The 11,809-nt window shown below is 42.9% G+C and overlaps 3 protein-coding genes across 3 annotated transcripts in view; 2 read left to right on the forward strand and 1 right to left on the reverse strand.

The window, feature by feature from the left end:
- Positions 1-1,667, forward strand: part of LOC4350563 (uncharacterized) — a 7,444-nt gene extending 5,777 nt beyond the window's left edge. The window contains exon 3 of the mRNA XM_015759741.3: positions 583-1,667. Within this exon, the coding sequence (XP_015615227.1) occupies positions 583-1,230 (648 nt within the window). The 3' untranslated portion in view covers positions 1,231-1,667. The remainder of the gene's footprint in view (positions 1-582) is intronic.
- A 2,077-nt stretch (positions 1,668-3,744) lies between these two features.
- On the forward strand, positions 3,745-6,081 carry LOC4350564 (cytosolic sulfotransferase 12). The gene is made up of 2 exons (XM_015760383.3): positions 3,745-4,773; positions 5,366-6,081. The coding sequence occupies exons 1-2, from the start codon at positions 4,220-4,222 to the stop codon at positions 5,862-5,864; spliced, it is 1,053 nt and encodes a 350-aa protein (XP_015615869.1). The 5' UTR covers positions 3,745-4,219; the 3' UTR covers positions 5,865-6,081.
- A 712-nt stretch (positions 6,082-6,793) lies between these two features.
- Positions 6,794-9,084, reverse strand: LOC4350565 (uncharacterized). Its single transcript, XM_015761293.1, has 6 exons — positions 8,958-9,084; positions 8,343-8,394; positions 8,017-8,209; positions 7,585-7,944; positions 7,393-7,503; positions 6,794-7,082 (listed from the first exon to the last, which is right to left on the reverse strand). Exons 2-6 carry the CDS (start codon positions 8,381-8,383, stop codon positions 6,957-6,959), a joined length of 831 nt encoding a protein of 276 aa, XP_015616779.1. The 5' UTR covers positions 8,384-8,394; positions 8,958-9,084; the 3' UTR covers positions 6,794-6,956.
- Between the last annotated feature and the right edge of the window lie 2,725 nt (positions 9,085-11,809).

The raw sequence follows: 11,809 nt of genomic DNA on the forward strand, positions 1-11,809 counted from the left end.
GTCAGCCCATAAGAGGGGTAATTATAACACGCAGCCTGTTTGTAGCCTGTTTTAAGCCTTGATGTGGTACCCCGAGTTAAAAACGAGGATAAAAGTGTAAGCAAAGTTATGCGCATATGGGCCCATTCAATGTGTTGAGCGGACTATTGTGTTTATTGGAGGGTGTTACAAACATACCTTTGGTTATGTGTGATACTTAGAGCCCCATCATGCATGGCTCCTGTGTTTCTCCGACACCGTAGCCATTATCTTGGATACCAAATATAGGAGCAGAATTCCAGGAATCGGTAGAGGTCAAGAGAGAACGTTGGTGTGGCCTGTGCCGAGGTTGCCAGTATTATAAGTGCAGTTTTTTCTTCTTCTGAGTTGTCAGGATTGCTTTTCTTTGAGACATAGGCTCTTTTTACCATTGACTTGAGCGCATGAAAATATAGATTGTCCTTTGACATAGGATTTTATGATCCTTAGGAAGGTACTGTATCTCGTAGCATTAATTTGTGGAGACCATGAAAAAACTCAAATAAATGGCTACTTTTAGCAAACTAAGATTCATTCTTAAAGTGCACTTTTTGTTGCTTGCAGTTAGTCGCCGAACTATTCCGTACCAATAGTCAAATGGGAACACAAGCTCAGAGTGGTGCACTTGCAATCACAGTGGAAGCAGAACACGATGGAGTGAAACAATTCCTAGGTGATAATGCCCAAACTAGCAGCCTGAACAGACTGGAGCATGAGGAGCAATCAAACTACACAGAACTGCAGACAACCTTACTACACGTCCTTGCGTCTACGACTGAACATGGAACTGATTGTTTGGCAAATGTGATTCAGAAAATTGCACCTGGGGACGGTCTCAGCAGATTTGTGGGGATGCTCAAGTCGTTGGTTGAAAAGCACAGCAGAGTCGTTACTGAAGATGGCCTGATAATCATAAAGGCTACCGCCTGGCTGATCATGTGGATGTTGAGGAGAAGTGAGTTCGTTCAGGAAATCAGGCAACAGAAGATCGTCGAGGCACTGCCTGAGGCTACAAAAATTGTTTCCCGTACATCTCTAACAAAGAAGAAACAACCCGCATCTGATCTCGACATCTGGAAGCTCTTGGGTTACAATATATATTATAAACGGTTCGCGAGTAATATCCGGCTTAGCAGTCGATTGTCTAGTCTTGTGGAAGATGCACAGGACGAACTTGTTCGTCAACAAGAAGTTACCGTACAAGTGGAGTGATGGACAGGCGGCATGCTTATGGATTACGCGTGCTAGCTGCTAGATCGATTCATCTTCCGTTTGCCAAATTAATCAGCATTGCCGTTGCATTCGTGGCGAACGCACCAGCAAACCAACAACCTAGTAGTATTGTTTTCTTTTGTATATGTTGAATCAGAGCCATGCCATGGGCAGCCCTGTAGCCGTCCAAACAGCCCGAGCAAACATATTGTTATTTTAGTCCCTATTGGGATTTGCTATACATCACCAGCGTGTTCTTTTCTGTAAGTCGGATTGGGATCAGGTGCAGTCACTATAGTGACTTCAACTTTGGATCCAACCATCTAGCTGATAACGAACGTGCAGGATTCAGTTCTGTATTCTTCTTTTCCCCTCAAAAAAATTGTGTATTCTTCTTTAGCTGTTTGAACATGAAATACTTGCATGCTTATTTTTCATTTGAGAAGAAGCTTGATACTACTATTTATTTAGATGTTTAAAAGAAGTTTGTGATTTATTTGAATGGTTTTTAAGTAGAGCCCATATCTTGATGTTTAAAAGAAGGGCTTTCAACTCGTACTCTGTTCAATTAAGAAACTCTAAACGTATTGATTTCCTTTAATGTTATCAATAGAAGTATGGGCGTATTTTCTTTATAAACTACATTTTTTATCTCTTAAACTTTAGGAAGTATTGAGATAAAAAAAAAGAGAGAACATTTCACGTTCAAACAACTAAAAAGGAGGGAGGAGAGACAATTAATTCTGGACGTTCATTACCTACTGGATGGTGGATCACTGGCAACTGCCACCTGATCCCAATCCCTCTAAGTCGCACTTGAATTTTCAGTCATTGGACGAAATTTAAGATTCACGCTGGTTTTATTGGACCCGCAGTTCATTTTCGGGATTGAATCCATTTTGTTATGATCCGTTCTGACCGACGACCGCTCCACCCATATACAGTACCCGATATTTTTTCACTAACGACCCGTATTACTGGGATCACTTTTCTGTTCCCTCCACTGAGGCGATGTCCTCAACGGGAGGCAAATCCAGGCATCCAGCAATGGGAGGAGGTCACCTGCTGCTGCGCCGGGGTTCAGCTGCGAGGCTAGTGTGGCGCCCTCCCTCGCCGTCGACTGCTCCGGGGAAAAATGCATGGTGGTGCGGCACTCGTCAGGCAAAGGGACAACGAATCGCGAGGATGTCGTTGCTGCTGTGGCTTCGGGTTAAAACAAAAAAAAAACCAGGCGATCAGATCTGTACAACTTGTCCCATGGTGAGCAAGAATTTATTTGTGTTGCTGCTGCGGGCTGATTTGGTTGATATATAAGGTGGATGCAATTGCAGTTTTATGGGCTTTTTCCCCTGATCTGTTACTGTTAAATGCATGAATAATAAATAATTCAATCTTTTACTGCTTGAATGTATTAATGCAGATTGTAGCTGAATTTTTCAGGGGGAGGGTGGTGGTGGTGGAGGGTTTGTGAGCATCATATAAGCGACAGCACTATTTCAACGTGCTATGGTACCTTCATTTTTTTTTTGATTTTTTTTTCGCTCCAAAGGCCTACTATGACACTGATTGAGAAAAGACGTTTTTTTATCCTTATTGGGTAAAGACGTTCGTAGTAGGTGTAGATATGGGTGGACGTTTGTTCAGACCGAAAAATTCGGTCTCGGTCTTCGGTCATTTTGGTTTTTGAAAACTCAAGACCGAATTTCATCTAAAAAAACTCAGGACCGGTAAATTCGGTCTCGGTCTGACCGAAATTTTTCAGAGTAAGTTTGGAATAAAAACTTTTAACAGGACTTCCCCTCTTGAGACATTTTTCACATATATATATATCACAAAAATACAAGATAATATGCAATATTAAATAGCACAGGTCTCAAAAGTCAACTGAAGTTCTCAACAATCACACACACAGTACAACTCACAAGCACAAATGGGAGGGCGTGGCGTCCGTGGAGCACGGAGCACAGAGGCGGCGCGGTGGAGGGCGGCGCCGGCACGGTGCAAGGCAGACTCCCGGCGGCGGAGGCCGCGGCCGCGGCGGTGGAGGATGGAGGCGGCGCGGTGGAGGGTGGCGCCGGCGCGGTGTAGGGCGGACTCCCAGCGGCGGCGGCGGCCGCGGCGGGGGAGGACGTAGGCGGCCCGCGGAGATGGCGCGGCGCGGTGGAGGGCAGAGGTGGCGCGGCGCGGTGGAGGCGGAGGCGGGCGCGGTAGAGATGGGGAGGCGGCTGTGCAGGCATGCGGCAAGTGATAGGGTTGTATCTAGGGTTAGTACTACTGGGCTTAGTGGGCTTTAGGCCTAGTGGGCCAAATTCTCGATCAATTTTGTTAATTCGGTTAACCGATCCTAATAACCAAAATGACCGGAATAAATTCGGTCTTTCGATGGTGGGGACCGAACAACTAACCGAAACTTTTGGTCTCGGTCTTGGTCTTTTCGGTTTGGTCTAAATCTGTCCACCCCTAGGTGTAGGGACAAACACAAAGAGCAAAATAGACATTCGGGCCCTGTTTAGTTCCCAAAAACTTCTCATAAAAATATCACATAGAATCTTTGGACATATGTATGGAGCATTAAATATAGATAAAAAGAAAAACTACTTGTACAGTTTGTATGTAAATCGTGAGACGAATCTTTTGAGTCTAATTAGTCCATGATTAATTAGCCATAAGTTCTACAGTACCCACATGTGCTAATGATGGCTTAATTCAGCTCAAAAGATTATATTCGTCTCGCGGTTTCCAGGCGAGTTATGATATTAGTTTTTTTATTTGTATCCAAAAATTCCTTCTGACATCCGATCAAACGTCCGATGTGACACTTAAAAATTTTCATTTCACCAACTAATCAGGCCCTAAAATAGACTAAAATAAACATTCAAATAGCGGGACGTGACACGTGACTGACCTGACAGTGCCACGGAGACTGCTGACAGCGACACAGAGGACAGAGCAACGACCAATCATCGAACAAACGATATAATTAACTAACATGCACGGGGTTCACGAGCGCACCAGATCATCATTGGCAGGCATACGCAACGCAACAGCAGCCGCGATGGCCGCGGCGCCGGGCGAGGTTAGCGGCGGCCAAGGCAACGGCGGCGTCACCGCCATCGCCGAGCTCACCATCTCCTCGCTGCCGCTGGAGACGCGATGCGCGCCGTTCCCCCTGCGTCAGCACGGCGGCTTCTGGCTGCCGGAGACGTTCCTCCCGGGGCTCGAGGCCGCGCGCGCGCGCTTCGAGCCGCGGCCGTCCGACGTCCTCCTCGCGAGCTTCCCCAAGTCCGGCACCACCTGGCTCAAGGCGCTCGCCTTCGCGACGCTCAACCGGGCCGCCTACCCGCCCTCCGGCGAGGGCCACCCGCTCCGCCGTCGTGGCCCGCACGACTGCGTGCAGTTCCTCGAGTCGGCGCTTGTGGTGTCCGACGACATGTTTGCTTCACTCCCTTCGCCGCGTTTACTGTCTACCCACCTGCCTTACTCCCTCCTGCCTGAGGGCGTCAAGGCGGATAGCTCCGGCTGTCGTATCGTCTACATTTGCAGGTAAGTTTGTTAAAATCTTAACTCTACGGTACTTCTACGATTTATGATTGTGATCCTGCCATATGGCCCGAGGCCCGATGGCACTGCTCAAGACCCAGTGATTTGGCCCAGCCCAGACACGGCATGGCCTGGCTCGGGTTGTGCCTGTGCTGGCCTGGCCCAACAACCATGTTGTGTCTGGGCTGCTACCTCGGCACGCTGGGTTGGTATGGCCTAGCACGAAGTTCAGGGATGCGAAACCTGGCACTTATTTTCAACCATATGTAAGACACAACACAAAGAATAGACAGAAAAATAGATATATTATATGGCACGGCTCAAAGAGTAGGAACGTAAAATAGATTTATTTTAGCTATATATATGTCATAGCCAAAGATGAGAAAGGGGAAATATACTTATTATAAATAAGGCACGATGAATCACCCGTGCTTTCAGACCGGCACGGCATGGCCCCTGGGCCTGAGGTGCAGTTCGTGGGGCGACACGACATGGTCCGAAGTGCCGACCGTTCCATGTTGGGCGGGTCTGATGGTCATCTATACTTAGAATAATATCCCATTCCGATTCAGAATTTTAACAACCTTGTTTGCAGGGATCCCAAAGACGTTCTTGTCTCCTGGTGGCTGTTTACCAAGAAGGCCTTGGGCACTCAAGATGGACCTACCAACGGAGGCAACAAGCCAATGCTTTCCAACGGACCATACTGGCGCCACGTGCTGGAGTATTGGGCAGAGAGCAAGAGGAGGCCACAGAAGGTTCTCTTCCTCCGCTACGAGGAGATGACACGAGAGACGACGAGCAACGTGAGGAAGCTGGCCGAGTTCATGGGCTGCCCGTTCTCCGGCGAGGAGGAGGCAGACGGCGTGCCGGACGCCATCGTCGGCCTCTGCAGCTTCGACCATCTCAGGAGCTTGGAGGTAAACAGGAATGGTGCCAATGATTTCAACATCAAAAACGACTCGTTCTACCGAAAGGGGGTGGCTGGAGACTGGGCCAATTATTTGTCACCTGAGATGGCGGCACAGCTGGATCTGGTCATTGACGACGAGTTGCGGTCCTCTGGGTTTAGCTTTGCCACCGGTGGACGGTAACTCAGCATGAGCCGCCACAGGTATAGCCCATCGACCGGCCTTGTGGTCGGACCACGGTGATCGATGCATGCTGCGCAAGAAGATCCATCGCAGTTACCTGCTACTACTGCTAGTAGTACATACACCCAAAGCATTGTTTGGTCAAGGATATAATAAGAGCGTAGGTTGTATTGAAATCTCAAACTGGGGATAAATAAAGTCATTGCCTAGAATTCTAGACTGAGGGTCTGCTTGGTTAGAGGCACTAGGATGCGCCCGTTTCAGTAGATAGGATAGGCTGATTAGCTGCACGTAAAATGAGAAATATGATTAACATATGATTAATTAAGTATTAATATATAAACACTACAAGATTCCTAACTTTTAACAAGGGGTTTAAACCGTCGGCCACCTATTAAAACTGTCGGCCATACTTATTACTGAGTGGGTACCGTCGGCAACTTCCCCTCAGCAACATGTGGTCGGTAATTGATCATATTGCCGGGGGTACCCTCGGTAACCATGTACCCGAGGGTTTCGTCCCGAGGGTTTACGGTCGGTCATTTTTTCAGAGACCACGCATGTTTCTTTCTTGCCGACCACATTTCCCGAGTGTATACCGTCGATTATTCTTATTCTCACCGAGAGGTTTATTTTCCCGTCAAATTGAGAACCCTCGGCTATTTAGTGACCGATGGTTCCGTAGGCCTTCGGAAATAGTATTTGCCATAGGTTTTTTTATACCGTCATCCATTCGTTACCCTCGGAAATAGTATAACTGAGAGGTTATTTAGGTTACTTGGAAAAGTAGATCTAACCCTCGGTAATTTGATATTTTCTAAAAAAAAAGCAAATTTAAATTGTACCCATTTTTAATTAATCTTATAAAAGTAACTTACTGCGCATAGTCACATCAAAATAAATTTCAGCTTAATTAATCCATAAACAAATCCACGGGAAGTTCAACCATAGATATATAACCAAATTGTTCTAAAATATTTATCATCCATCACCATAGCAAAACTAAGTAATACATGACATGTCTTGCATGAAAGACTTTAATTGAAACAAGTCTGTAACATTTAAAATAAGATAGATTGAGAGGAAAAATCTCTAAGCTACAAGGGTGGTCCGTCTTCTATTGCCATCTTCTTCAGGAATCTCATTTCCTTCCTCAAGATCAAAATCATTGCCCTCATCATCATCAATCTCATTTCCTCCCTCTTGATCAAAATCACTCTGCAGATATGATTGTATCTTAAACATTAGATACTGTACTATATTTAGATAATGTTAGGTACTGCACTAGAGAAAACTTGTATTCGCTATCACAAGAATACTTTGAAAGAAACTTATTTTGGAGGGTTTCTAAATTGGCACACATGGGGGAGTTCCTGATGAAAATTTCCAAATCTAGGAGGCAAGTAGCATTTGTGTCTAAGTCCAAACTTAAGCTAGTAATTGATCATTAGAGGTTCAACATTACCGAGGATTTGGTTCTCATAATTATTAAGCAGCAGTCTTTAAAAAGTAAAATTACAGAGGTTACCCAAGCTTCTTCTGTCCTCTGGTTGCATAGCTGTTCATTATTTCCTTGTTGCATCTCGTGTGTGTGCTGCCAAGCAGCAGCAAGTCCTTGTTGCCCACCTTTTTTATGTTGCTACATTACAAATAAATTAGTATATGCAACTTTTTTAATATAGGAACAAGCTCTATGGATTGCTACAAATTAACAAAGTACCAGGAACTGCTTCATGGCAACCAAGCATTGGTATCCAGTATCACCTCCAGCTAACCTGTTTCTCTTCCCATTTAAAGATTTCTTCCTAAATTTAGGTGTACTCCAGTGCTCACAAAGTAAACGCCAACCCTCTTCAGTAACTGAAAAATCCTTTGGTTTAGCAGAAACCAAAGCTTGCACAGTAGGCCAATGGTTATCATCCTCATCAACATCCTCTGCTGGTACTTTGCCTTTTTTATATAACTTATTAGTAGCTCTTTTCTTCTCTTCAAACAACATTTGTGGCACTTTCTTCTTGAAATTTTGCTCCAAGACTTTATCAGCTTCCACTTTGTCAGTGGGATCACATTTAAAACAATACTGCCAAATCAAACAAGAATAATATTATTTTTCCACACCGTTGAGACTATCACAAATCTGAGGAAATCTTACCCAAAATTCTTTAAGAACTCGGTCAGCTGGTGACATTATTCTTTCATTTGTAGACCTCTTGTAGTCCCTCCAAGTAAGTGCAGGTGTCCTGAATTCTGGGAGACCAATAGCACCAGGATAGAACATACGCAACAGTGCACCTTGCACTGTTGATGGTCTACGAGATGAGATATGAGGATACACTTCAAAAGCGCTACAAACAGAAAAGTAAATTATTAGTATATCCACAAATTCGTTCATCCATATATATTGGCTCTGTTTTGTAATAAAGCTTTTTGTTAAGCATACACTTGAAGAAGTCAAAATGAAATTTATTTAAAACTTACTCGCCAGCTAGGACTATTCTAGGACGATCAGCCTCCTCCATTAGCAGGTTGCCTGAGAGTGTCATTCAAAATTTTATATACTATATTCCAGAAGTTAAAAAATGAGTATATATGGGAGTTTTCTAGATTCAACAGCCATGGGCATGATTGTGCAACAAAGAATGACAGTGTATAGATTCTGAACAGAAAAAAATGGACAATCTGCAGGGGAAGTAAACTAAATGAAAAAAAAGTACATGTCTTGAAGAATTCTACAGTGTGCCAGCCGGTGTGCAAGTAATATGGGGATACTGTGAAGTGAAGAGGAAGTTCGCTATATCCCTAGATAAAAGGGAGAAGTGGATTGGGAGATTTGAGAAGAGGAGTAAATTCAGAATTTTTAGGATAGAGCCAGCACTGGGGCACCTAGGCGAAGGGCAGAGACCACAGGACAGCAGCATCCACTACAGATCTTTGCTAATTATCTTAATTTAACACATAGTTGTTCATCCACTACAGATCGTTGCTAGGAAAATGCACTCAACAAAAATCGAAAATCAGATTAATGTAGAGAATAAGGCCATTGCAGGAAGAAAACTTTGAGGGAGGGAGAGCAGGAGGGAGGGATGACCATACCTTGACGTGGAGTGGTGCCCTCGCGTGTGCCCGGCGAACAAATTCCGCCTGTGGGGGAGATGACGTACGGAGAGGAAGGGAATTCACAGATTCAATCTAATGAATCAGTTTTGCTTCCAACTATTTCGAAGGAGAAAAGGCGCAAGAGTAGGAGTATATACTTATCGCGTGGGCGGCTAATTTGCGCGCGTATTATTTTAGGAGATCGAAAGTGGGAGTGAATAAGGAAACTGTCAGCCACACTGCAAATTGGAAATTTTTAGGTCACTAACACGTACTTTAATATTTTGGTGCCTCTTTGTTCAGTGTACAAGGCTGAGCTCAGCTGGTTTGGAACTATTATTTATGTTGGAGGTCTTGAGTTCAAACCCAACATTTGACATATATTTTTTAAAATTTTGGATTGTATATATACATCATGCTTACAAAATAGTAGATAATATTAATAAAATATGGCCACATTTTTATGCTTTTTGGCACAATTTTAATACTATTGAATAATGTTCTCTTCAGTTTGACGTATATGCATGCCATTTCATAAACTACTCATCTGGTCAAAGTTATAAACTCTTTTAATGCAAACATACATGAGCATACATGGTTTAATCATGTGAAAAATAATCTTATACATTGCATTTGTAAAGAAACGAGATAATAATTTATGAGATTGGGACGCAACTACAAGGTGCCATGAAGCGGGTACATACAGTGGGCAGGGGGCCGAGAAGAATGAAATGAAAAAGGAGAAAATTGGCTATGAGAATAACTCGCACGAAGATGATATATGAGAATAAAATGGATAAGCATATATACTATCTTTGATGCTAAGCACAAGATGTCTTATATATGAAACCAATCAAATTGATGTGGTTAATATGGTAAAGACTAGAGAGTCCATTAATATACCCCTCGGTTACTAATATACCCCGTCGGTCACTAATAATAATTTTCGAGAGTTATATTAAACCTCTCGGTTACTAATATACCCCGTCGGCCACTAATAATCATTTCCGAGAGTTAAATTAAACCCCTCGGTTACTAATATACCCTATCGGCCACTAATAATAATTTCCGAGAGTTAAATTAAACCCCTCGGTTATTAATATACCCCGTCGGCCACTAATAATAATTTCCGAGAGTTAAATTAAACCTCTCGGTTACTAATATACCCCGTCGGCCACTTATAACCATTCCCGAGTGGTATCTTATAACTCTAACTCACTGATATATCCCGTCGGCCACATGCTAAATAGCCGAATGTTCTCGTAACTACCCTCATTAAAATTTCAAACGGTCGGCCACCTAAATCTTCCTGACGGTCTGTAGGATTTTTTGCTTGGACGCTTGGCAAATCTTAGGATTCTAGTAGTGAAATTTTTGATGAATAAATTTGTCAGATTTTTTTAAACAACTTATTTATAGAAAGTTTTCACACGAAATACACAGTTTAGCAGTTTGAAAAGCATGCTAATGGAAAACGAGGATAATCTAATCCTATAAGCTGAAACGAGTGCACCCTAAAACTTTAGTCCCTAAAGTCCCAAACAGGGGTGACTAAACGGGACTAAAAGTGCATTAGTCCCTATGCGAGGAGCTTATAGGGACTAAAGTTTCTTCTTTTCACCTGCTGCCCCCACGCACAACCCTCTCTTTGCATGGTTTTCGGGGTAACATGGTCTTTGTACGGTGCAATTAATGACATTTAGTTCCTTTTAGTCCCTACATCCAAACAGGCATGGACTAAAGTTTTTAGTCGTAGGATCCAAACACCCTACGAGGGATGAAGGTGTAGAATTTATTGAGACTTGAATGATAAATTAGAGTAGAGCATACATCCCCTACAAATTAATCCAGCCCAACAATGTTATATATATTGTTCATTCAGATTCTGCTGCCACTACTGAGAAATATGATCGTTAAAGTATGGCCATCAGCAGTCATCAAAGACTTCACTCTTAATAGTATTAACGGCCACATAATTTTTTTCATCGTTATTGTACTAAAAATAAGGAATATTGTGTCATTATTAATTTATTAGTGACTAAAAATATACGAGGTTGTAAAATATAGGAGTCTTAGCGACTAGGACAACATACCATCTGTTGGAGAAATGGGAATTAGGATCCCCTTTCAGGCTTTCACCGGGTCTTAGGATAACCTTTACCACATCATCACTTTCTACAATAAGCATAATTCATTGCGAGGTCACAAACCATGTAAATGCAAGCTAATAGCTGACAGGGTGTGAGGATTGGGGCCTGCTCCAGCCGGGGCCTCGGGACACCTATGCCCTACATGGTTGCACACTGTATGTTAAGAGGAGTACGGAGACCTCTAAGATTTATATCTATAAGGTGGAATGGGGCCTGCTCCGGCCGAATCCCTAGGGCACCCAATCCCTTCATGGTAATTTATCATACGCTAATCAGCCACTATTTTTTTTGCATGCTATAGGGGGAGAGTTCCTAAGAACCCCTCCAAAGGAACGTAGCCTTAGCATCATGGTAAATCATTTCAAATTAATTTCTTTAGCATTATTATTTAATTGTTTCTACTTGTATAATATTACCCTGTATTTAGTATCACTTTCCCTTGTATTTAATTGCTTTAGCATTATTATTATTTTTTCCCCTCTACTTTTTTGGGTCAGTTTTAAATTTTCTTTGGAGAGATAAGTGTTGTTGTTTTATTTGATACCAACATTTTTTTTATCATAAGATGAGGGTATTGGTATTTGTTTGGCAGGGTAATAAACCTGTGTTACATAGTTGAACAAAAGATTTATTTGATCTTTTCACTTTAGACTGTGAATATATGCAAATTACATACCTATTTGTTTAATCAGATTATTT

The sequence above is a fragment of the Oryza sativa genome, chromosome 11 (assembly GCF_034140825.1).
Source record: "Oryza sativa Japonica Group chromosome 11, ASM3414082v1".
NCBI classification, from domain to species: domain Eukaryota; kingdom Viridiplantae; phylum Streptophyta; class Magnoliopsida; order Poales; family Poaceae; genus Oryza; species Oryza sativa.

Excerpts from the sequence above, each read along its gene's own strand:
- LOC4350564 (XM_015760383.3), top strand. The coding sequence starts at position 4,220 with ATGCACGGGGTTCACGAGCGCACCAGATCATCATTGGCAGGCATACGC. Across the intron at positions 4,774-5,365 it reads CGTATCGTCTACATTTGCAG|GGATCCCAAAGACGTTCTTG; the intron begins GTAAGTTTGTTA and ends CCTTGTTTGCAG.
- LOC4350565 (XM_015761293.1), bottom strand. The coding sequence starts at position 8,383 with ATGGAGGAGGCTGATCGTCCTAGAATAGTCCTAGCTGGCGA. Across the intron at positions 8,210-8,342 it reads AGAATAGTCCTAGCTGGCGA|CGCTTTTGAAGTGTATCCTC; the intron begins GTAAGTTTTAAA and ends TTCTGTTTGTAG. Across the intron at positions 7,945-8,016 it reads GAGTTCTTAAAGAATTTTGG|TATTGTTTTAAATGTGATCC; the intron begins GTAAGATTTCCT and ends TTGATTTGGCAG.